This window comes from Siniperca chuatsi, linkage group LG10 (assembly GCF_020085105.1).
Source record: "Siniperca chuatsi isolate FFG_IHB_CAS linkage group LG10, ASM2008510v1, whole genome shotgun sequence".
NCBI lineage: Eukaryota > Metazoa > Chordata > Actinopteri > Centrarchiformes > Sinipercidae > Siniperca > Siniperca chuatsi.
This window is the reverse complement of record NC_058051.1, coordinates 18,720,626-18,746,490: the sequence shown is the minus strand read 5'-3', so window position 1 is coordinate 18,746,490 and position 25,865 is coordinate 18,720,626. Positions and strand designations below refer to the sequence as shown.

Below are 25,865 nucleotides of genomic sequence, written 5' to 3'. Positions count from 1 at the left end.
ATATTTTTGGGAACTCCTGGCCTAAGAGCAAAAAGAAGAAGTAAAATGATTCAGTTCAAAGCCTAGTAATAATAGTGGGTAATGCATTGGATGTGGACAGTGACTATTAATTTTACCAGTGCACCCTTGAGAAACCCATTGAACTCGATGTCTGGCCTTGCCGAGTGAGTTCTTATGACAAAAAATTCCAAGATTTCCATTACTCTTTGAAGGGCTCTTGAAGCGAATCTTAAATTTACTTTACTTCTTTTAACATCCTTTCCACTGGCTTTTCAATCATCTTCTGAGGCACTGCCAACATGTACCGGAGATGGATTTCCAGCTAAGTGGAGCACATGCAGAGTTGGGTGAGGTAAGGATGGTCCTAAAAGTAACCACTCACTCTTCCAGATGTGCTAGCAGGGAGTCAGCAACCCTAACTAGGCCGGCCTGGCTTGAAACAGGGAGGCAGTGGTAGCTCATGACATTTAATGTCTGCTCTTAGTCTGCTATGGAAATAGAGCAGAAAGAACCTACAGGAGACCGTAAAAGAATGTCCTGTGTGATTAGGAAGTACATGTGAGTGGACTTAATTTTGAGGAGAGAAGGCGTGTTGGGGAAGCTGGTATAAGAGAGACAAATGCGCGTTACTGTATGTGTTAGCAGAACATTATCGTATCATATTACTTCGGGGCCCAGGTAATGGAATTTTCCTCCAAGGTCAGTCATCTTGGCTGATCCACCTGCATCTGCTTGACTGTTTACATAAACAGATGAGATCAGGGCCTCTCAGAAAGTGAGAAAGACCTGTGACATAATAGCAGTACTGGATACTCACTTGTCATGAGCGTGTGGTCATGTGTGTGCGTCTGTCAGTATGTAGATATCCTGGATCAATTTCCCCTCACTCTGGTGTCAGTTACCTTGAGTTTAATGTTTCACCATCAGGGTTGTGAGGGTTGATTCCTGATATGACTACCGACTGCTCAGTTTTCTTACCAAGCTATTCTATATGCATACCCTGTTTTCTTGTGTCTGGCTTTGAGGCCACAGGCAGTACATCAGACTTAGAGATTGAAATGACTACGAAGAGGTTTACTAAGCATTTACACAGATTGATTGTGTTTGGGCTGGGTTTTGGACAGATGTAGGCTGAAATTAGCAGCTGGGATCTACACAGGTAGTTGACTGTCTCAGAAAGAAAACATCTGACACAATTCATATGTAATGTTGGCTTCTGAAAGAAATCCAACATCAAACAGTTTTCATTGATTTTTGGAAGGTTTATGGAAGGTTTAAGTCAAGTAGGGCAACAATAGGTTTTACATTTTAGGGAAAGTACCCAGTCAGAAGGTGACATACTATACATTTGTGACAAATATGTTCAGGCCAATGCATATGGAACCCCAAAGTGTTCAATACTAAATAAATAAAAAAGACATTATGAAATAAATGAACCTATTGATAAATTGTGTAAAATATATAAATGAACCAACAATTTGTGAAATAATTGAAGAAATTAATAAAATATACCCTTCACTGTCTTTCCTCTTCTACCCCCAGATCCCCTAATCTTCCCTCTATATGTCACTCCTCTGCCTATAGTGACTGTTTAAAGTGTAAACAGTTGATGATGGTAAGGAAAGATGTTACCAGCGTTAGGAGTGAGCACATTTGTCAGTTCCTCTCGTGAAGCAGTTTCTTTTACCAAACACAAGACAAACATGCACATACACACGCAAACACACACACACACACACACACACACACACACACACACACACGCACACACACGCACACACATGCACACACAGATGCACACATTTATGTGCTGTACTTGACCCAGACTTGAGAGCACTGAAACCCAAAGAGACACCCCTGCACCCCCCACATTTATTCACAGACCATTGAAAGGAGGCAGTCCGGTCTGCTGCTCTGTGACTCATTAATCAGATGGACTAGGGGTGGAATGGAGATGTGGGGGGTGGGTGTGGCAGGCAAAGACGGGAAAGCTCCCATTGCATGCAGGGTGATATTGATCTCTGACCTCCTCATCTTACCCATGGCATTTTATACACACTCGGCTAACACCCCTGCATGTCTGGTGGTACAATCCATCATCTGGGGATTGAGACCCTTCTATGGCTTTCTCAGAGGGGTGAATGAAATCAAAAGCTTGTGTCCTCTGATGGGTGCATGGAGAGAGTGACAGAGGATGAGAAAGGAGTGAAAGAAACATGTGCAATAAAACAACAAAAACAAAGCAGTCCAAAAGACCTGAGTTGGATGAGTGAGTCGAATTTCTGACAAAAACAGTCTCTTTGTGTTGTAGGTATCGTCCATGAGAATGTGAAGATGGGTTCAGATGGGGAGAGCGACCAGGCATCTGGGACATCTTCTGATGAGGTCCAGAGTCCAGTCAGGGTCCGTATGAGGAACAACCACCATCGGCGCATCTCTAATGAGGTATGGGAAGCCAGAGACACATCTCACAGATTGCACCTTGGCTCCATCCAAAAACATTCACTCCTTCACTATTCAGCATTCACTACACATTATATAGGGCATTCTATGCAGACTATATAGTGTGTTAGATGGTAGAGCTAGAGCAATGTGTCAACCGATATTAGCTTATTGCAGATATAGCAGTATCGGTATACAGTACATGTAGGCCGATAAGTAACAAGAAATTGCAGTACAGACATGCCAAACTAGGTTTGAGGTCATTTTGAAAGTGTCTCCATTACATAGTTTGTCCACCAGAGAGCACTGACAAGTTGATTTTTACAATGTAAAATGTCCTGTTTAATATGTATCTTGGTCACAAAAAAAGAAAAATCTAAAGGATCTGTATCAAGATTGTTTGTTTATGATATGTGTTTATCTTTAAAAACAACTGGCCGATATATAGTTACATATACAGTTTCTAATTGGCAAATTCGGACACTACTCAGGCCATTCCTTTTCATCTGGCAGCCGTCTGAATTTACTTATTTTTTCCCGTCTGTGAAATGCATGATGGTAGTTAGCTCTCAGTTAGTGACCATTGATTTTATAATCATCGATTTTCTAACTCTTTGTGGGATTATTTGAGTCCAATAATTAGGGTATACTGTGGTGGACTCCTGTATATAGTGAATTGTGAACGATTTCAGACACAGGCCTGGGTTTAACATACGGTAAGTCTCCTCTCTATGTGAGTGCACCTGTGCTGTCTGTGGACAGGTAAAGTTGCTATTTGTTGCTTTGTTTTGCCACATCCCTGAGTATGTGCTCATGTCTCGGCCAGGGTGTGCATGCGTATGTGCGTGTCTGTTTGAAGGAGTTGCACAGTGATGAGTGCAGCAGTATTACGGGAAATGCCTCTGGACACACAGGCTGCTGCCTCTGACTACTGTGAACAGTGGAAGGGGCTAATTTAGACCATTTTTACCACAGAGAGAGAACGAGAAGGGGGCAGGGAAGGAGAGGAAAATGCTGGGGTGAGAGAGTAATTACGGAAGTTGGAATAAATATTTGGGATGATAAAGAAAGAGAAGAGATCCAGAGGAACAGGGCTCAGGAGATGATAAGAGAGAAGAGGCAAAAGGAGAGATGGAGGACAAAATGACAGTGGGAGAGAACAGAAAAACAATGTTTCCTCTCAGCCACCCCCTCCGTTTACCCCTTCCCCCCCATCTGCCTTTCTCCCCTCAGGAATCTGTCCAGTCCTCTCTCCTCTACTTCTGCTTTCCCCCTCCTCCTCCCCTTTTTTCTTCCTCCTCCTCTTCTGAGCATGTGGATGGCACTCTACCACAGTGCCAGCCTCTCTCTCTCTTTTTCTCTGTCAGTGTGTGTGCAGTCATGTGGCAGGTCAGACACATGCATCGTGGAAAACGCATGTGTGTAAGTGTATAGAAAGACACGTTTAAGGAGGACAATGAGGGAGCTACTAGAGCTGTTCTGCATTGTGAGTATGGGGACATGTGTGTTTGTGTTTTTGTGTAGGGGTCTTCATTCAGTCTATAATAAGAGGGCATGAGTGTCATTTTGTCCATTGTTGCCCTAAAAAGGAGAATGGATAGTTCATATCTGTTGTTTTGGTCATCAGAAGTCGCTGGCTTTATGAATGGCATGAAATATGATGTGTAATAGAAGAAAAGTTTAAGAAAAAGTGTTTTAATGGGAGGAATATGCACCTTTGTGTGTTGTTCTTCCCGTATATGGTTTTGCAGTGCTTGCTTTTCATGTAGTTTACTCTTTTTTGAGTCAGACATTCAGTGGAGCTTACAAATGTGTAAATTGCTCAGGTCAAAGTCCGTAGGTCATGTTAGTGCATGTGTTTGTGGTTTATTTTTCATAACATGCGCTTATGCAGTCTGCAGAGCGTTGCTTGACGTTTTCAGTGTGTGTGAGTGTATGTTTGGGGGGGTATATGTCGAAACTGTGTAGTTTGTCACTGTCCTTAGGGTTACGGCTTGTATGTAATACTGGATGTTGTTATGTTAGCCAGTGGGCTTAGATAAAACCATTACAGGCGTAAAATCCCTCTGCCTTTCATCTTCAGGTATACACACACTTTCTACCCTCCCACTAACGCTCACATGTAAACACACATATCATTTCACACACACACAATCGAGGACACGTACCGTGGGGCTGTTGGGACTGGGCCAGCCAGCCACCGCTGCCATGGAAACAATGTGTGATTGGCACCTTGCCAGTGAACATGTCCTACATGGATAGCATATAGAAGCGATGCATTGTGGGAAAAGTAGCATCACACAAATTCAGTAGTATTCAGTAGTATTTAGTAGTCATTCAGTATTCAAGCAATGGCCAGGAAGTGAAAGTTATTCTCGCTGATGTGGAGTAGGTTGGTGTTCCAGATGAGTTTGTGAGCTTGGGAATAGCGGTGTGCCAACCTTCTCACTCTGCCAACAATGTCTTCTAAAAATTAACCTGAAACTCTCTAGTATCTTCTCTGGAACCCATCATGTAGTGGGCTTGCACTGGCCCTTCATTTAGCCTTACTAGACATAAATTCCATTCACATCATCATTCATCATTCATTCACAGATGGCACCTATAGACCAAAAGTGTGTATCTGAGCTGCAGTCAGTTGACAAACTCATTGCCAGGAGTGACAGATGGAGAAAACAGATCCTATTTTTTTTAAGCGGGACAAAAGTAGGCCAAGTAACCAAGGCTTGAGAAAGATGCCAGATCATGGTGATCGATTAAAGCAAAGTCATCAAAGAACTGTCAAATGGCCAAGAAATACACAATTAATGAATTGTTAATACACTAATCCACTGGTTAATGCTAAGTCTGTTTGAAATGGTTAAATGAAAAGACCAGAATGTTACAGTTGGTCATGTTTACTCTACTTTATTTAAATGACTCAATTCATCTCAGAAATGTGACTATTTTCGCTTCATTCATTTATTTTATTTTCAATATCACAGTAAAAGTTTCAGAACATTTAAAAGATGCCAAATAACATATATAAAACATAATCTTATATTCAGGCCTCAATGTTATACAATTTAATTACCATGCTTAAACATATAATAGTATAAATATAATGGACAGTTGTTTTGTTGTTTTTAATGTGTATGGAAACCCCTCCCTCATACATGCCACCACTGTCATAGGTTTCAATTTAAGAAAAACAAAACAAAATCGTGATTGATGTATTTTAACCTCCTATATACAGTATGTGTGATTTACATTTTCAACTCTCCTGACTCCCTCTCTCTCTCTCTGTTTCAGGACATAAACAAACGTTTGTCTCTCCCAGCTGATATCAGACTACCGGAGGGCTACTTGGAGAAGTTTGCCATGAACAGCCCGCCCTTTGACAAGCCCATGAGCCGCAGGCTACGACGCGCTTCATTGGTACTCATTGTGTCTGTGTGTAAAGTTGCGTCTGTGTATATGTGTGCAAAGCAGCTGAAACTAGTTGTAGTAAGCTGCTTTGGTGATGTGTTGGTCACTACTTAGCATCTGCATGTGTACTTTAGTGAGTACAGCTGGGCATGTGCTGCTCTTTTGATGCTGCTTTGCTTTGAAAAAGTAATATGAACTTTCAATGCCATTGTACACTACTAAAATGGCTCACTAAGGCCATTATATCCTCTGACACACTCACACACTGGATACACACAAACATAGACTCATTTTAAACACACACTAAGTTATAAAATAGAGCTTACAATGGCTCAGTAGGGGGATGAATGATGAAATCATTGTGTATTATGTATCCAGGCTAAGAGCATTATGGGTATGAATCTGGGGATGGGAGGGAGAGGAGGGGTTTGCCACTGGATGGATAGAGAGGGGGGATGATGGGTAGAAATAGGCAGATATTCATGAATATGCAGCATGCCCCTTTGTATTGTTGCTGAAGCACTCCTGCTCTTTCACTTGGTTTTTATTTTTGGTCACACTTTATTCCACATTACTCTTTTGTTTCTCCTTTGTTTCAAGTTTCCCTTCATACACGACTTAATAAAGCAAGAGCTCACTGCTCTCTGTTTCACTCATTCTCTCAGCCTTACATGCTTGCGCTTTTTAAAATTTAATTCAGTCTGCTTTACTGATACATTTTTCTTTAAACATGATTACCAAAAGCCTTAATATACTATGGGAAAGCATAAAGGATTTGCCCTCCATCAACCATTTTTGCTGTAATTATTGAACAGGGCCGGTGCCCTGCCTCCGGCTCTCAGCTTGAAGCGATTTAATGACGTAGCTTTTCTGCTGGAGTCTCACAGAGATGAAAGGAAAGAATCTTTGAAGAGACGTTTGCATGGAAGAAGTGAGGTTTATGGTGTAAGGGTGGATGAGAAGAAGGGGATAGATGTTTGTGTCTTTACAATGTAAATGATTAGCGGACATTTTCTGACATGCTTGGGTCTGTCCACTTGTGTGTGGCTGTGTATCTTTAGGGGTTGTTGCATGCACATGATGTAATAGATCAATAATTCAGCAGCAGTGTCAGACTCATTTGCTGCACACCGGGACACCTTGAAGTGAGCCAGAGAGCACGGAAGAGAGCGGGAAAGATGCAGAGAGGGATGACAAGAGAATTTTAAGGGAATAAAGGACAGGGAGACATGACTTAAAAAGTGGTAAAATGTTATATAAATAAACAAATATGTGGAGAGGAATGTCGTGTAAGAAAAGACAAACGGCCGCTGAGATTAAATTTAAAACCAGTCTGTACTTAGATTCAGATTGAATAGCAGAAAAGGATTTAGGTTTTATCTGTCACCTTGCTGAGCCTGCAGAGTGTATTTACAAAGCTACAGCACAGCTAGATTGTTTTTATTAGAGAAGCTCATATTGTTTACTTTATTTAGTGTGGTGCACCCTTGCAGAAATATGTTTTTGACTGTGCAGTACACTATTTGCGCTGTTAAAAGTTTCACTTTGTATGTTTTAGGCCTACATCTGACATGCTCTGAGCTGGAGCCTTGGAGTTAATTAGCTCTCCACTTATATGCATTCCTCATAGATTTTAACTCTGCCCCTTAGGTCAATTTGAGCCCCTGTAGCTGGAACTGACAAGAAGTTTGAAAGCAGGTTGAAAAATGTTGGCATGGCAAATGAATAATGAATACATTTCTTAACCCCCCAAATTTGAATTTATATATAGCTGTGTCACAGAAGAACGAGTGTGCTTAACTTAAACATGACAATATGGTACTGAATACATTGATATATTTTGGGCTATCAGTGTGCTTGTCATTTGTTACCGTAACATAGAACATGTGTTAGGTTTCCCATAACAGATGCTCACACATTTGAAACCGTGTATTTTGATCTTTGAATCGCTTCCAATGTAATGTAAGTGAAGTTGGTTGGTATCAGTTTTCTCTCATGGCTGTTGCCCATTGATAATCAATTATTCACAGCAGTCCAAAGAGATTCAGTCTTCCATGGTGCTGAGGAAAGAGATGTCATTTTATCTCAAACCACAACACTTAACTGTGTTATGCAACGCTCACTTTTTTCAAACCCATTCAACCCTGCAGTGACAGATTATGAAACTTTATAACTGTAAAACTGAATGTGCAAGACACCATTTCATGTGCCCTTCTCTTCTTGGTTATATTATGCTCTCGTTATAGCATACTATATATATGCTGCTGTTTAATGATAAAATCTAAACAAAATGAGTGAGGTCAAACCTTGTCTGTTGCAATCGGCGGGTTTACATGAAAAAGGTGACACAGTGCAAGATGTTTATTGGTTGACTGATTGAAGCCCTGAGGACTGGCTGCATCATGTTAATGAAAGGGCTCTTCTTTCCACCCATTGCCTGCCACCTCTTTTCTTAGCAGAAGGCTGTCATTTTCCCTCTACCACTCAATACTCTCAATCCATCCTCTCTCTCCCCACCAAGCCGTCTTACAGGCGGCACAAATAGAAACCCTATTTTGAAATGAAATATGGTCGAGTTAATGGACTTTCTTTCTCAATACACATTAGAACACAGCTGCAGACATCTCTCTTCTCACATTTCTTCCTTCTGCTGTCAGCCCGTCCATCTGTATGTCTCCTCAGTTCCTGTACAGGCTCAGACAGAACACACACAAACATTTTGTTTGGTTTTATGTTGCTTTAATTTTGTCACGAAAACTTGGTCTGACCTAGTTCCGCTGAGTAAGCTCACTGGAGCATTGGGAATGAAATGAACCCGTTGCCATCGAAAGCATACGCAGGCGCTCACACACAAACACACACATACGAAAAGGACTGCAAGGTACATAGGCAGAGAGTGCAGTTGCACGCTGTAAGCAGAGAGTGGGCTGGAGCTAAAGAGCTGGGCCTTCCTTTGTTTTAGAGACGCTTCAACAAGGCGAGAGGCCACAGATTTATTTTCTGGAGTAGGGTTGATGTGGGGGGAGGTGGCCAAAACGTAAGTGTGTTGTGTATGTTTTTGAATGTCTGTGTGTGTGTGTGTGTGTGTGTGTGTGTGTGTGTGTGTGTGTGTGTGTGTGTGTGTGTTTTGCTCATGAGACTGACTCCCCTGCCAAAAGAGCAGCACAGCTCAGCAACAGCTCCTGACAGCCACTGTCACAAACACAGAGATGGGAGCAGTGTGTTTGTGATTGTGTTTATATTTGAGCATAGGCTGTATGTCTCATCACAAATATTCTCTTGCTTTCAAGTACACATGGTCATATACATACAGTACATGCCCCTGCTCACACTATATGTACATGCACACACACATCTCCGCAGTTTGTATCAATATTTTTTTCTTTTATCAGTTTTTTAAAATTAATTTCAAGCATTGCAAATTAGCAGATACAAAACTAGATATTGATTCAAAAACATGAAACATGAAAGATTATGCCTGTTAATTAATTATGCAAATCGCAATGTGTGCATACCCACACGCACACACACACACTCGCACACACACACACACACACACACTTGTTTCAGTGTGTAAGTGTGTCATCTCGTGTCCGAGCTCATTCTGACGTTGGCTTTTAGGCATGCCTTTAAAGAGATCACATGCTTCATCAGCTAACTTGGTCACTGGAGACCCTCCCCCTCATACACACACATACATGCACATAGTCGAGCATTGGCCTGGCATTCAAATCAGCATCATGATGGGACGGGCCAGCGCAAGATTGAGAGAGATGGGTTATGTTCAGAGAGATGACCACAGATAAAACATGGCCCTGACAGAGATAGACAAATAAGTGAGGAAAAGTGACAGGGAGAGGCATAAACACTGAAGGCCTGTGGGTATCACAGCTTGACATAGCTACAACCATCTATAATTCATGACCTCGAAACCCAGGGGCCACATACATTATGCAGCTAAACCTTTATTAACTGAATTCAGGATTAATTCCGAATTTTGACAGTACTCATTATTGCACTATTACTTATTACTTATATTATTATATTGTATTATTATACCGTACATACTTATCAACCTATCAACCTCTAAATCTACTTTTGTACTTACACTTATTTAGCTTTTATACTTGTACCACTTTGTACTTAATTTATCTTACTTGTATTATAGTGTATTATATTTGCTTAGTACTTCTATTCCTGTGTGCACTGATGTGATAGTGAGCAGCTGTAACAAAAGAGTTTCCCCTCTGGGATCAATCAAGTATTTCTGATTCTGATTCTGAATTTACTATGCACACACAGATTTTACATACACCTACTGGATAGCTATAGAAATATTTAGAAGTAAATATGTAACTCCCATTAACTTTTCCGGAGTGGAAGAGCACATGCCATATTTGGTTGTCTTTGTTATACTGACTTCCTGTGGCCAAAGAATACATGTGCAGCTGACAATGACATCACTCTGTAGCATTAAAGCAACAAAGGAAGAAGGCACTGTGGAGAAATTACATTTTGTTTAGATTAGGCCAACATTTCCTTTCCTTTCCCACTATTAGACACAGGTGTGTCTGTGTTTGTGTGCGTGTGTGCATTTAATGCATTGAATATGGTGTTGAATGATGTTCAATGACAGTGCAGTGTTCATGATGCTGAACTGTCTCAGCAGTAACATAGCAGTGTAGTAGAGATGTAACATACTGCAAGTGTTGGAGAAACCAAGCTAATGTTTTAGCACAGACACACACACACACACACACACAGAATAACAAGGCCTGGTGACTCAGACCCCTGCAGTTGTAAGCCAAATGTCAACAGCAATGGGACTGAAATCTGAACTAACAGCCGTGGCCTGGAGGATTTGATTCAAGAGATTAGCTTAAACATGGTGGAGTGGCCTAGCCAGGCCTACAATCAGGCTGTAGCCAAAATAATTGCAAATTGGCTTAGTGATAATGCACATTGATAGCGCTCGTAACTTCCTCAACTGTCTTCTTTCCGTCTTCTCTAGTCTGAAATCGGCTTTGGGAAACTTGAGACCTACATCAAACTGGACAAACTAGGGGAGGTGAGATCAATAAAGAATATCAGCGAGAGAGACACTGAGCACATACAAACTCCTCAAATACTCAGTTTTCTTTATTTCACAATGCATTCACATGCTTTCTATCGCTGCAGGGGACCTATGCTACAGTGTTCAAGGGGCGAAGCAAGTTAACAGACAACTTAGTAGCTCTGAAAGAGATCCGACTGGAGCATGAGGAGGGAGCACCCTGCACAGCTATCCGAGAAGGTACTGAACGGCTGTTAACAAGTTTAAATCATGTGATTTGGAAGTAAACAACTCATAGGTCAACACGAGACCATACTGTCAAGAAGCTGGCATGGTTTTGACAGTACTGTTGGGACGTACAGTACCTGCTAATCCGTATTGCCTGGTAGCTCCCTGAGCTGTTAGTGAACTATGAGCCGTTTAGTTCTCCTCACAGGTTGTCTGTGTTTGACTGACAGTCTCTGATATGTTTCCCTCTTCTAGTGTCTCTACTGAAAGACTTGAAGCATGCCAATATTGTCACTCTCCATGACATTATCCACACTGACAAGTGCCTGACACTCGTGTTTGAGTACCTGGTGAGTGTCTGTACTATGCATGTGTGTATGTTTATTGTGTGTATCTTTAGAGGGCATATTATAATAATCTACATATCTGCACTGCATCTTTCTTTCTTTCTTTCTTTCTTTCTTTCTTTCTTTCTTTCTTTCTTTCTTTCTTTCTTTCTTTCTTTGTCTCCCATCAGGAAAAAGATCTGAAGCAGTACATGGATGACTGTGGGAGCATCATGAGTGTTCACAATGTCAAGGTGATTCAAAGTAATACATCTGTTCTGTATTGAGGAGAATTCTGTAATAATAAAAGAATTGCTGTTGAATGTGATTATATTTTCAATAATTAAAATTTAGAATGACCTCTTCCATCCAAGCTTCCATCGACAGTGGCAAAAATTTGGCAGGCAGCTTCTGAATGATAAATCTAAAAATATATTTGTGTTCTTTGATTACTGTGTTGTAATAGTGCCACAGATTTTTTGCTGTAACAATAAATTACTTGGTTACTTATTGATGTTTAATGTAATAACAAGTATGTAACATTAAGTCATACTTATGTCCTCTCCTCTCCTCTCCTCTCCAGATATTCCTATTCCAGCTGTTACGAGGTCTGGCGTATTGCCACAAAAGGAAGGTCCTCCACAGAGACCTCAAACCGCAGAACCTGCTCATCAATGAAAAAGGAGAACTCAAACTGGCAGACTTTGGTAAATCAATTTATTTTTATTATATGATATTTATTTTATAAAAAATGTATTATGAAACAGAACCAAGAGTCTGAAAGCCCCACTAGTGGCCACTACTCCTAGTGGGGCTCCTTAGACCCAACAGGACAACATAGTTTGAAGTGACTTACCATCCAACACTCCCCTCCTTAGGTAATAATCAAAACATGACATAATATTGTACATACTCTTGTGTTGTGTAATTCCTCTTTTTGTAAATTACTAATTAATTCTGTGTCCGTCAGATAAAACAGGAATCCGGGTTAAGACTCACGTAGTCTACTGACATAAAACATTTTAATACAATGTACAGTTTGTTGTTCAGAAGAAGTTCAAAAGAGTAATAACAAAGTGTAAAAGAGTCAAAATGCAAAAAGTTTTCTTAATTCTGGTATGATGAGTTCTGAGGTGTCCGACAACACCAAATTAAATAAATGAAGCAATATTTACTTTTTGTGTTTGAATTAAGGTTTGGCACGAGCCAAGTCTGTTCCTACAAAGACCTACTCCAACGAAGTAGTGACATTATGGTACCGACCACCAGATGTGCTTCTAGGCTCCACTGAGTACTCTACACCCATCGATATGTGGTGAGCAAACATACATCTACAGCAAATACACACAGTTTCAGAGAAAAACGTAACACTACTGCTTATCGTCTGTCTGTTTCTTTTGTGGCTTTTTCTTACTTTTTGTCTTTATCTAAAGTGCTTTTGTCAATTCCCCAAGCTTCCTGCTAAACTTCTTTTTTGCCACTGTTGATGTTTTGAAACTCAACATACTGTTATTCATAGTTAAGGTGCAAAGTTTTAACAGTGGGTTGGGAGGAAATTTGGGGATGCTTTTGGGTTGTGTAACATGTTTAATTTTTGATGTCCTTTGTACGTTTCTGTGGTTTCTTTAAGGCCTTCGATTTGCAATCATTTGCTTCAATGGTGTGTCTTACATTTGATAGTATGTTGTGTGAAATAGGAACTTCTACAGTACTTAGAGGAGTGATTAGACAGAATCCATAGTTTGGGGTAGTTTGTCTTATTTTTAGTGTCATTGAAGAAGCAACATTTGACACTATTTTGTTCAGCAATTGAGCACTTTGAATTTTTCATATTCATAATATATACATTATGGAACTAATTAAAGAGCATAATTTTGTGTGCTTTCCATAGATTTGCAGAGATTCCCTGTATATTGGCTCAAGTTACTTGAATCTTTGCACCTGAATTTAAATAGTTATGGACGCCGTCTATCGTACACTTCAACACGGCTCTGTAGTACAATTTTAGGTCATGTAACATTGTAATGTTGCATCATGGGTAACAAAACATTATAAGCACAGTGTATAAAGTCACAACCTACTTGTGTTAGGTACTGTATTTTGCACTAATTTGTATTCACTTATTCTACTGTTTCTTCCCTTTGTCCAGGGGTGTGGGCTGCATCTTTTATGAAATGATCACTGGCAGACCTCTCTTCCCTGGATCGACTGTGGAGGATGAGCTTCACCTCATATTCCGCATCCTTGGTGAGACAACACCAGTGTAATTCGGATGAGCATTTTGTGTGTGTATGTGTGTGTGTACACACTCTACATATGTCCTCTTTATCTTCAACAGGTACTCCTACAGAAGAGACTTGGTCTGGTATCACCACCAGTGAAGAGTTTAAGACGTACAATTTTCCCCAATATAAGGCGGAGCCCCTCGTCAACCACGCACCCAGGTGTGTAGTTATGGGTGTATGTGCACACAGCCATGGCTGCATGTGTGTGTAAATTAAAGGATAGGTTCACAATTTTTGAAGTCTGTCTTAAAACAATAGTGAGATGAACACTGACACAGTTTTTGCTTGCCGTAATCATTCCTCCTGTTTATACTGGCCTTTAAAAGATCCCTTCCTAATGCACTTTGATTTTGTCCCCCATCACTTACATTGAAATTGATTTGGGAATGGATCTCTTAATGGCCAGCAGCAAGCAAAACCTGTTGCAATGTTTATATGAACCTATCCTTTATGTAACTGTGATATGTTATATGTAACAAGATAGGGATTGATTTTCAGTAGGAACTGTAATCAACCATTTCCGCCTCTGTTGAAATGGCAGGAACACTACACTTCTCCATATGTCTTAGGTCAGCATTTGACCACACTGACACTCAATTCTCTCTTTCTGTCACTTTCCCATCCTCTCTTTTGCTTTTTCTCTTGCTTTCTGTGACACAGGATAGACAGCGATGGCCATGAATTGCTCTCGATGCTTCTGCAGGTAACGAACATAGCTCATAATGATGAATACATTTAATATATGTACATCAAATGTATTGGATTAATAACCTAATAATCCTGTCTTTATATCCCCTCTTTCTCTCTATGTGTGTCTAGTTTGAGGCTAAGAAGCGGGTATCAGCTGAGGATGCTCTCAGACAATCGTATTTCAGAAGCTTTGGGGAGCAGGTTCAAACACTGGCTGACAGTGAGTACATACACTCTGACATGTTGAACATACTCATGTAGTGTACAAACACGGTCTTACTAACCCTCTGTTGTTTTCAGCGGCATCCATCTTCTCTGTAAAAGGCATTCAGCTCCAGAGAGATCCAGGGAAGAGATCCTCAGTCTACCCAGAGTCAAGTAAGTCCTCCAAGATAGAAAAATAGAGGGGAAAAAGCAAAAAATGAGGACTCCTCAGTGGGAACATGATAGAGAATAGGTCTTGCTCCCTGTCCTCTTCCTCTTCTCTCTTTTTCTCTCTGTGTAAGTGTTTGCTTTATGTCGTCTATCATGTGACTGTGTCTATCTCCAGGTTCGTGCTTCTCCAACTCCCAGTATTTACAACAGCTACTGCAATACACTTTAAAGCCAGTATTATTTAAAGTCTAATTGTTGAATGCCTGCATCAGTTGCTGCTGTGCTCTGTGAAGGGGGAACAGGAGATGCTTTTCTTTGTCACGCTAGTGGCGTGACTCCCAGGATGACAATGTCAGTCTGTTGGTCGGTCCACCACTTTGGTCCAGACTGAAATATTAATAACAACTATTTGATGGATAGCCATGACATTATGTACAGACATTCATGGTTCACAGATGATGAATCCTAATTAGCTACCATGAGTTCACATTTGTGGTTTTGAGTGAAATTTGGTACAAATATTCATGTCGCCTTTTGGATGAATTATAACCACTTTGGTGATCCCATAACTTTTCCTCTGGCGCCATCATCTGGCCAAAATTTTTATTTGTCCAGTACTTTGGTTTATGACCAAATACCTGCAATAATGACATTCCCATCAGCCTTAACTATACTTTGTGTTTAGTGCTAACTGGCAAATGTTAGCATGCACACAGCTACATTAAGATGGTGAACGTGGTAAACATTATACTTGCTAAACATCCGCATGTTAGCATTGTCATTGTGAGAGCATTTTGCCTTGCAGTGAGTGAACACATCTGCAGTGAGAAAATAAATCTATCTTGCTAACAAATATGATAGTTGGACATATACATCATGAACAATAAGCTATACAACCAAAGGTTCTACCTATGGTCAACATTGCCTAAAACTGTCAGATTAAAAGTAGATGCAGTCTTTACCATGTTAAAAAAAACATTATATATTCAACAAGTTATTGTTGAAAGACTTCCATCATAGATTATTGATAACTAAAATAAGTAGTACACCCAACCATTGAGTTAGCACTCAGTTACATTACTAAGTGCAGCTGAGGAGTTTTACCTTTGTCTGAACTGTTTATACCTGATGTGCCTTTTTGACATTTGCTTAGATTTACTTCAGTGTTTCTGTCTCTATCACAGTCTCAGTCTGTGTGTGTCTCTTTCTTTCTGCTTCCGCTGCCTGTCTGTTATGTTCTGATAAACTGTCCCTTCTCTTTCTCGGTACCCATGCTCTCTTCTTTCGCAATGTTCATCTTTTCCTTAATCCTTTCTATCTCCCTTGTGTGCCTTACTCCAACTCCTCCGTAACACCTCAATATTCCCAACCTTCCCCCTTCTCCCCTGACCCTAAAAAGTGATGGCCCATAAGCTAGGCTCCGCACCCTCGCAGTACTTCCAGAGAGAAGCAGCCAATCCCAGGGTTCAGAGTCATAATCTCTCCTCCACTTCCACTGGCTGAGTGGCCCCTACCGTTCTGGTAAATACGGTCTCTTTCATTCTGTCTGTATTCTAGCCAGTCCCCCTTCTCTTTTTTTTCTGTTTGGCTGTCACCTGGCCTCTTCCCTTCTGTCCATTTGCACTTTGTCTTTGTTACAATCCCACTTTATATATAGGTCTCCCAGTTGCTGAACTGGACTAAATGTTGGTATATTTCACTTCCCTCCTTGCATTCCCTGAACAAAAACAACACATTATTTGTTACCTGTTTAAACTCATATCCTTTCAGTCTTTTTATTGTTTTCTTTGTCTCTATTTTTTGTTAATTCCTCTCCCTCTCCCTGTTCTTGCTCCTGCCGGCCTTCCCTCACATTTCAAGCCCTGCACCCACATGCATCATCTCAGCTTTCACTTACCTAATCCTCTCATTCTCAGAGTGAGCCACTCCCAGTATTTATTTCAGGGATGAAAGGGGCAACAATTGTCATAAAAGAAAAGAATGTGATCAGAGAACAGGGATCAAGTCATTTGATTATTTTCATTTGCAGTCCTGTTTAGGTTTCTGCAGCGAGAGATGTAGCCTTTTTGTTGAGTCTGTAAGTGATGGTTTGGTGTAGGGTGTGTTTGGTTGGTTGTGTGTTATAAATGCATCTTCTATCAGCATGGATATGCGTTTGTTTTACTGCAGTGTGTTACAGTTACTGGTAAGTATGATTTAGCTTCAGCAACATGAGATTACACACAGTATTACAGGTTGTACAGAACTGTATGAGCCAATTGTTTAAGTCCTGGCACTGATTACACCACTGTTACACTATATGGCCAAAAGTATCTGTCCACATACTTTTGTGTACTTTTAATCTAGGGCTTTTAGACAATAATGTGCTACAGTTCAAGGAAAGCCCTGTCCGATTTCAACACGACAGCGCTGCACAAACCCAGGTCCATAAACAAATGTTTTTTCTAGTTTGGTGTGGAAGTACTTGACTGGCCTGCACAGAGCCCTGGGCCCCTTATTTATTAAACATCTAAGAATTGCACTTAATTATGCTCTAATAGTCAATTTAGGAGTAAAAAATAATCTTCCCTGAAAGTAAAGAATAAGACACATTAATCAGGTGACTTACCCCTCTTTTCAGCTAACATTTTATTAGTGGCATGTATTCTGCAAAAGCCAATGGGATTAAAGATTTTTATGTTAATTTTATTTGAGTGAAATGTTGATTTAACTCCAGTAGCAGTTCACATGTGAAATTAACAACAATCTATTTATAATATGTAAATATATAAATTGAGATCCAATAATAGTGAATTGTCTGAAATTGGAACAAAAAGAAAACCAACTAAGTAGAGAACTTGTAAAATATATAATAAGGGGAAATTAGTACCACAATGACAAGGTGGTACAGACAAGGAAGATGTATGGAAAATACAAACCAAATCATTGCCAGCTTTACTCCTGCTGTTTGCAAGTTTTGCTTCAGCTAACATATTATTATTCATCATGATATTTTGTACAATCATCATGTGACACAATCAAAATGTGTCTCAGAAGGTGTGTGCTCTCCTTTCTGTACTGTAGTCGTCTAGGATCTACTCTTAACCAACTTTAGAGACCTCCATATATTATTTTTAATATATAGAGGAGTATTTTTAAGTCAAAAGAAATTTGAAGGATTTTTAGTTTTAATTTTTCACCAAAATCCAAGTCACAAATTTCACTTTTCAGCAGTTTGATAAATATGAACAATGACCTCAACCCCATCAAACACTTTTTGGATAAATTGGAACACCGACTGTGAGCCAGACAGTCCTCACTAATGCTCTTGTGGCTGATGAGAACAAATTCCTGCAACCAGGTTCCAAATTCTTGTGGAAAGCCTTCCGAGAAGAGTGAAGGCTGTTATAGCAGCATATTAATGCCCATGGTTTTGGAACGAGATGTTCAACAATCACGTATGCGGGTAATGTTTGTGTGTCTAGAGCTGCAATGATTAGTCGATCGACAGAAGATAAATCAACAGCTATTTTATAAATCGATTAATCATTTAAGTAATTTTAAAAGAAAAATGCCAAACATTTGATGGTTCCAGGATCTCTAATGTGAGAGTTTTCAGCTTTTCCTTATGTTATATTATACTAAATTAAATATTTTGGGGATTAGGACTGTTGGTTGGCCAAAACAAGACATTTAATGATGTCACCATGGGCTCTAGGAAATTGCGACAGGCATTTTTCACTTTTTTCTGATGTTTCATAGACCAAATGATTAATCATTTAAATGAGTAGTCGGTAGATTAATTGATAATGAAAATAATTGTTAGTTGCAGCCCTCTGTGTGTCCAGGGCTTTTGGCCATATAATGTATATTTTGTTTTGCTGGCATGGAGTGAAATTTGCAGGTTTGTGGTGGTATGTGTTTGTGTGTCATAAATAAAATCCAAACCTTTTTTCACATCTCCCTCTCTCTCTCTCCCTCTCTCTCCCTCTCTCAGCCCAGGGGAAGAGCAGGAGGCAGAGTGTGTTGTTTTAGTGCTGGCGGGGGCGCTGAGGTGAGGAGGACAGTGACACATGGAGCTGTCCTGTCAGACATACATTCACTGACCCTGCCACACACACACTGAAGGAGCGACACACACCCTGCCACACAAACACACACACTGAAGAAGAAAACACACACACACACACACACACACACACACACACACACACACACACACATACAACAACATGGAAACAAAACCACACAGAACTAAGGCTGAAGAATCCATATGTAACTACAAAAAAATAGAACAGTTCAACCCTAAAGACAGAAAAAATAAAAAAAAATGAGAGAAGTGCGTGATGCTGGAAGAAAAGTGGGAGAGTACCAGATTCTCCTTGCTGCTACTACGACTGCTGTCCAGTAGAGGGCAGCGTTTAGGACATGGGCTGACTCGTCGTATCAGTGAGCTGTGAGGAAGAAGGAGTGGAAAGTGGACATGATTCAAAGGCAAAGAAAGAGAGAGGAAACCTGTCACTTTCTCTTGTGCGTTCCTTTTTTTGGTCGGACTGTTGTACATAAAGAGACTGAGCTGTAGAACTGCTTTTTCATAACACGCCTCAGCCTGAATCCAAACTCTGAATATTGCACCTCAACCCTAAAACCCTCGCCTAACCTTGTGGCCCTTTATTACATGATCTTTAAAACAACAAACACTCTCTCTCTCTCTCTCTCTCTCTCTCTCCTTCTCTGTCTTTCTGTATCTCTCTTAAATACACACAAATAAACATACACTGATGGTTCACTTGAAAGTTAAGAGTGTGTAGATCAATGGAGTTTACAGAGAAACTTTAGCACCTTATTGTCCAGTAGAGGTCAGGGTGGCTGTCATTACCTTACCTCATCAGACACTCAAGCAGAGTAGGATGTAAAGTACATGCTAGATATTAGAATGAAGAAGAATCAAAGTAACAAACCAAAAAAGAGAAACAACAACTCACTAACCATAGGACAGATGTATTTACCTTCACCGGTGGAATTGGACACTTCACAACACTACAATTAAAAAAAACTCGAACCAGTAGTAGACAATAATTACATTTGTCACATGCTCACATGTTGTAAAGAACACTATGCTGCAAGGCACTCCTGTTTGAGTACACAAGAAGGACAACCTGTAAGGACAGAGAGGTAAAGGAAGTGTACAAATCCTCACCTGCTTATTCTTAGACACCCCCTTCCTCTTTTGCCTTGACTCAGAACTTGTCTTGATTTGTTGTGTGACGTACAGGTGTTGATGTTGAAATGTTCTCTTTGCACCAGATTTTTTTTTTTTTTTACCTCTTTAGATCAGTAGAACATTTAACAACCCCAAACCTCTCCTGCCCAACTCCACATGCATTTAATTTTACTCTTTTTTTTTTCTTTTTTTTTTAAAAACTGTATATATGATCATACTTTTTACTTGTCAGAAGCAATGATAATTCCAGGATGCTGTTCTCAGTCTTTACTGTGTTCCCACCGGAACAGTGTGGCGACTGGCTGGGGACTTGTTGCACATTCCTTGAGCTCAGGACTTATTGCTATTGTCGTTTTGTGGATGCTGTGAGGTACAGCTGGTCTCGTATGTCTCCCCAGTAGAGCAGAGTACGTCGAACGTGGCCTGAAACTCTTTGCAAAGCTGGTTCAAACTGTATGTGTAGAAGAAGAATCATTTCTCAGCATCAACCTGTCAGTCTTCTGTCATTCAATCTCTGTTAATTTGACCATAATATTGCTGTTAAAGTGACTACCTAACCCATGTCTTTACTTCATCATCTTCAAGCATGTTTGTGTATTAACCACAACTGTTTTCAGTCGGTATGTGAAATAGCTGTGGCTGGAAAAAGGAATACCTCCACTTGGTTTAAATCTTGCATGGGACATGACCTTATTAAATGATTTTTACACTACATTAACCTGTAATGGATCCTCAATGAGTCTGAAGACTGTACCTTAAATAAGATGAAGACAACACAGTATTGAGCAACAATGTGACGTGCTGCCAGCTTTGGGACCAGATAGTTTGTATGACAAATCTGATTAAACTTTAAGCTGTATAGTACAGTTTTAGCTGTTACATAGCCTGTATAACTGGGCACTAACATTTAGCAGGACTTCAAGCACTCAGACACGCTGTTGTTTCCTGCCGTTATTGTTACAGGCTGCCAGAAACAACAGGACCAAAGTCAGCCCTCCAAGCACCAGGTGTTCAAGCACACAACTGTTTCACACACCAATAAGTTGACATGTCAACATGTACTGTATCTATGAGATGGCCTGTGAGTGTAGATTGGAGTTTCCTGTTCATCAGGCACCGACCTCGGGTCATCTTTTTCTGAAATGGATTCAGAAAGGGGTGAAGTGATCCCACGTCTGTGCCTGTCAGAAGGACTACTAATTTACCCAGAGTGTGACAGGATGTAGCATGTACATAGATGATCCCACACTCTGTATATACAAAAGTGTACAGGTTTGATACAGCTATTCACACACTTTTGTTGCTTTTCTTTAATGAAAGTCATAGCAATATTTCTGTAATCAATAAAAAGCCAAGGTAATAGGATGAGTATGATTGCATTTGTGTTTATTTAGAGAGGGAGAAATGACTGTGAATGATCAAACTGTGAGACTTGACTAAACTGATTTTTTTTCCTTCTTGCTGTTTAACATGCTGGATCCAAAAGGCTGAAGTGAAGTATCATGTTGCAAAGCAGTATAACACACTGATTATTTAGATTTTTATCAATGAAAGCCATAACGGTCATATATAGGTGACAAAGGTCTGTTTGTGTGCGAGGGGGAGTGTACCATATTTGAGCACAGACCTTTAGAAGTAAAGCGGATGTGTACACCTAATAAAAAATAAAAAATTCTGTAATTAATTTTATTTTTCTTGTCATAAATCCTTTGAAAATTCATTGTTCACCATTACAGGGCTTTGGCAGTTTGCTGCAAAAAAATTAAATTACTTATTTTGCTTCTCAGTATTGGGAACAAATATTTATGTGTGCTAAAAGAACATTTTAAGATCTGTCACATTTGACATTTAATTCAAGCTAGAATTCAGAAAATTATACATCTGCACATTTCATTTAGGCTCAACCAAGTAAGTGTGTTTTTCTTTTAGCTTACACTATGCTATATGTAAGCCTCTTAACCAAAGTAATCCAGCCACTAAAAGACCTTAGGAAAGGAAGATTACTTTGCTGGCACTGTAGAGAGGTTTCAAATGATATCCATAAACAGGATAACCATGTGCATGCATGCATATCATTAATTTTAGTAAACCATGTTTCTATGTAAATGTGGATTTGAATCTTTATTTTTAAATTTTTGAATCTTTACACCCTGTGAATTTGACACAACTCCCACAATCCTCATGGTGAGATCAAAAAGAATTATACATGATTAACAATATCCATGACAGAGAACAAGACAAAGGGGTTGTCTTTATTGTAAGAATACATAAAAGTCGCGACAGCCTCAGCAGGAAAAGACAGACAGGTTTGAACACATGGAGTGTCATATGATAGTGCTTTGCTCCTTCCTTTTCACAGCTGCTTTAATGTTTTTTAAAATGGAACTACACAGAATGTGTACAGCCTCGTTCCTTTCATCCATACCAGTCAGTTATCCTGGGTGTGTCTACATATGTTGTTTTAAATACTAAGTTTTGAAATTAATATTTCCTTGCAGTCCAGTGCTGAAGGGGTTGGCTAATGGCTGGAAGTAGTTCTGGTGACCTGGGGGTGCCTCCGGAGTGAGACCATGGGGATTCATGTAGACTTTTATTCTTTTAAAGATTCTTTAGGTGAGACTTTTTGGCTCTTGATGAGAGAAGCAACTGTGGTCTCACCCTCAGACATTTGTGAATCTGAGGCCCACGGGCTCCATCTGCACAGGACAGTGGAAACAGCGTAGCCTCGAAACTGGAAACACACACATACAGCACACAAGAAATAATAATATATGATTATATATATGCCTGAATTCCTTTTCTTTTTCTTTTCTTTGCTTGTTTGTGTGCATATATATGTGCACGATAGAAGATTACCTGTCTGTTCATGAAAATATATATGATGGGGTTGTAGACAGTGCTGCTTTTAGCCAAGTAAACAGGCATGGTAGCAATGATGGGGTCAATATATAGACTGGAGTCTATGATGACAGCAAGGGCCATAGCCGCATATGGAAGCCAAGTCACTAGGAAGGCCAACACCATCACCACTACCATACATGCAACCTGCACCTCCACGCGATTTGTGCTGCCAGTCTCAGATACCTGCAGCTTGGTCACCTAGGACACCAAAATACAAGCAAAGAGACTTTATTGTGATGCTGGTACAAGCAACTGAAGTGCACTTTGTCATCTTTTCATCATTGAGTGTACTTGGCTGCCCATATGCCCAACATTTACATTGCTCACCTGGTGGAGGGTCCACAAGAGTCTTGAGTAAGACACAATGATGATAGAGAAGGGCACAGCAAAGCAAAGGAAAAAGTATATGATGATGTAGGACATGTTCCCGACATCCCGGCTGTACCAGTTAGGGGCGCAGGAGGTCTTGACGCCCTCCAGCTCATAACTTCCCCAACCAAACAGAGGCGGAGTGTTCCACACAAACGACCACACCCAGGACAGCACCACTCCAGCAACTGCATGTCTGAGGAAGGCAGAGATGGGTGTCACATGCTGGTGGAGCAATCAAGTTTTGTACTCTGAATTATGCTGCCAAGTGAAAACTTGATGGTTAGTACTGTACCTGGTCTGGAACAGGACAGCACCCATGGGATAGCACACCACTATGCAGCGTTCAACAGAAATGACTCCTATTGTACACAGACTTGCTATACCTAACAGAGAAGAAGGAATATGTAAAGACTAAAATATTTTTTTTGTGGAAAATATCCTGCTACTGAGCTTTGCACCAGTTAATGACATGCAAATTCAGTAAGAAAGTAACTAAGTACATTTACTGAAGTACTAAAGTTCAATTTTTAGTATTTCCATGTTATGCCACTTAATACTTCTGCTAAATTTCAGAGGGAAATATTGTACTTTTTACTTTACCACATTTGTCTGACAGCTCTTGTTACACATTACTTTTCTCATTAAGATTTTTTACATAAAACACATATGATGAGCTTATAAAATACAACACTGTCAAAGATTAAACCAGTAGTTCCTGACTTTTTTGGCTTATGACACCTTACAAAAAAGCAATGTCTAGTGGCGCCCCTCATTACGTTTCAGATAAAGTTAACAACCCCACCAAAGAGTGATTTCCTCTCTAAACTTTTCAGATGATCTCATTTGAATAACTTTTCCGAGCCCAAAAAGGTAAAATGTTTCACAAAAAAGCAAAGATCAGAGAATTATTTATCTTGGGGCCCTTTTGTAGGGGGTCTGACCCTTAGATTGGGAACCACTGAACTTTGGTTCTTTACTAATGGAGTATTTTTACATTGCTGCATTGCTACTTTTACTTAAGTAAATGATCTGAGTACTTCTTCCACCACTATGCGAATTAAATCATAACCAAGTAACACTAAGCAACACTTTAACATGCAAACTCATCTTTTGGACAAAAAAAATTCATGCATACTGGCTATGAATTAACTCACCAAAAAACGATACAGAAAAGCCCTCTAACACGCAGCCCACACGTCCCAGGCTGAAGTATCCCATGGCACTGGTTACTGTGGTGGGCAGACCTCCAAATACAGCACAGCCCAGGTCACATATGGCCAGGTTAACCAGGGCATAGCTGAGTGGCTGTCTTAGCTGTCTGTGTTTCACTGTCACTACGATCACCAGGACATTGAGGATGGTCCCCGCCACAGAGAACACACCCATGATAACGGCCAGTATTGTGTAGCCTGTCCGAGACAGGAGCTCTGTGTCGACTGAGCTGTGAGATGACGATGAGTTTCCATGTTGGACAAGGTGCTCCATTTTGCTCAGTGTAGATTAGTGCTCTGACTGCTTCCTGGTATGAAAATAAAGTGTCAGCGGTCCAACCTCAACCTTAGCTCAGAACAAATCCAACTCAAGTCCAAAATATCCACAGGTAAAAACTAAATAGAAAACAAAAGATAAAGTGAGGATAGGCAGGTGCTTAATAAAAATAAATCTATCTAGTAATCCAACAATATCAACTTTCACAAGTTTCTCTACAGATGCTGCCTGTTTGCTGCTCCGGTGCATCTGGAGAGAAGAGAGGGAGATGGGACACTCTTAATAAGCCCAACAAGAGGAGAGAAGCTCTAGATAATGAAATTTAATTCTTGAAAACCAAATCTGTAGATCCGGATTTTGAAGATTAATAATTCTGTCTAATGTCCTGTAAGACTGCACTTTCCATGATTGCTGGGTTTACAGCTGCTCCTGAGTAATGACGCAGGGATTCAGTAACACACTGTGGTTTTTAGGATCAGAGTTAAATGCATGTCTGCTGATTAAAGTCATAGAAGGAGCATTATAGCTTGTTAATATCACACATTTTTGTATACACGTTGAACAATGAACAATGAACCTGCAGACAAAATCATGAAACTAATACATGTGATACAGGCGGTAGCAAATGATATATGTCAATTGATTCCTGTTGTTGTCCCTCTTGCCCCCTTTATAGAGGTCAGAGGTCAAGGTCATGGGTGATGTTCTAGACTGATTGTATTGCTCAAGGACACTATAGCAGGGTAGATACTTCGATAGCATCAGTTCAGGCTCAGCATCTCTAACCAGGGCTCCACCCTACTGACTCTATTATCTAAATAATATTAAGGTAAACTGAGGGACACAAAATAGACATTCCTCATAAGCATTAAGACCAAACATGACAAACATTCAGTCCCAAGTGCAACAATGACAATATGCAAAGGTTAATTCTACATTCATGAAATTCAGTTTTCTACATAAAGCTAATTTACATATTTTTCTGTCAAACCGATCTCGGATCTAATCTAAAATGTATTGCAACTGCCCCCCATTGAAAAATATGGCACATTGGAAAGAACATTTCAGTACAATAGTGAGAATATAGTCATTGT

At 40.1% G+C, this 25,865-nt stretch overlaps 2 protein-coding genes across 12 annotated transcripts in view; one reads left to right on the top strand and one right to left on the bottom strand.

Moving 5' to 3' along the window:
* Positions 1–21,375, top strand: part of LOC122883508 (cyclin-dependent kinase 17-like) — a 33,289-nt gene extending 11,914 nt beyond the window's left edge. For 6 of the 11 annotated variants that reach the window (XM_044212281.1, XM_044212285.1, XM_044212284.1 and 3 more), the window contains 15 exons: positions 2,312–2,445; positions 5,734–5,859; positions 10,862–10,918; positions 11,029–11,143; positions 11,387–11,481; positions 11,649–11,711; positions 12,041–12,164; positions 12,652–12,772; positions 13,607–13,704; positions 13,796–13,901; positions 14,403–14,445; positions 14,562–14,652; positions 14,733–14,810; positions 16,207–16,328; positions 18,784–21,375. In XM_044212281.1, coding sequence (XP_044068216.1) covers positions 2,312–2,445; positions 5,734–5,859; positions 10,862–10,918; positions 11,029–11,143; positions 11,387–11,481; positions 11,649–11,711; positions 12,041–12,164; positions 12,652–12,772; positions 13,607–13,704; positions 13,796–13,901; positions 14,403–14,445; positions 14,562–14,652; positions 14,733–14,810; positions 16,207–16,310 — 1,355 coding nt within the window. In that variant the 3' untranslated portion in view covers positions 16,311–16,328; positions 18,784–21,375. Of the gene's footprint in view, positions 1–270; positions 353–2,311; positions 2,446–5,733; positions 5,860–10,861; positions 10,919–11,028; positions 11,144–11,386; positions 11,482–11,648; positions 11,712–12,040; positions 12,165–12,651; positions 12,773–13,606; positions 13,705–13,795; positions 13,902–14,402; positions 14,446–14,561; positions 14,653–14,732; positions 14,811–16,206; positions 16,329–16,836; positions 16,885–18,783 lie in introns of those variants that run through there. The other 5 variants (XM_044212287.1, XM_044212286.1, XM_044212282.1 and 2 more) reach the window with 3 other exon arrangements.
* Positions 19,853–25,058, bottom strand: parapinopsina (parapinopsin a). Its single transcript, XM_044212294.1, has 5 exons — positions 24,438–25,058; positions 23,576–23,666; positions 23,239–23,476; positions 22,867–23,109; positions 19,853–22,741 (listed from the first exon to the last, which is right to left on the bottom strand). Exons 1-5 carry the CDS (start codon positions 24,766–24,768, stop codon positions 22,601–22,603), a joined length of 1,044 nt encoding a protein of 347 aa, XP_044068229.1. The 5' UTR covers positions 24,769–25,058; the 3' UTR covers positions 19,853–22,600.
* Between the last annotated feature and the right edge of the window lie 807 nt (positions 25,059–25,865).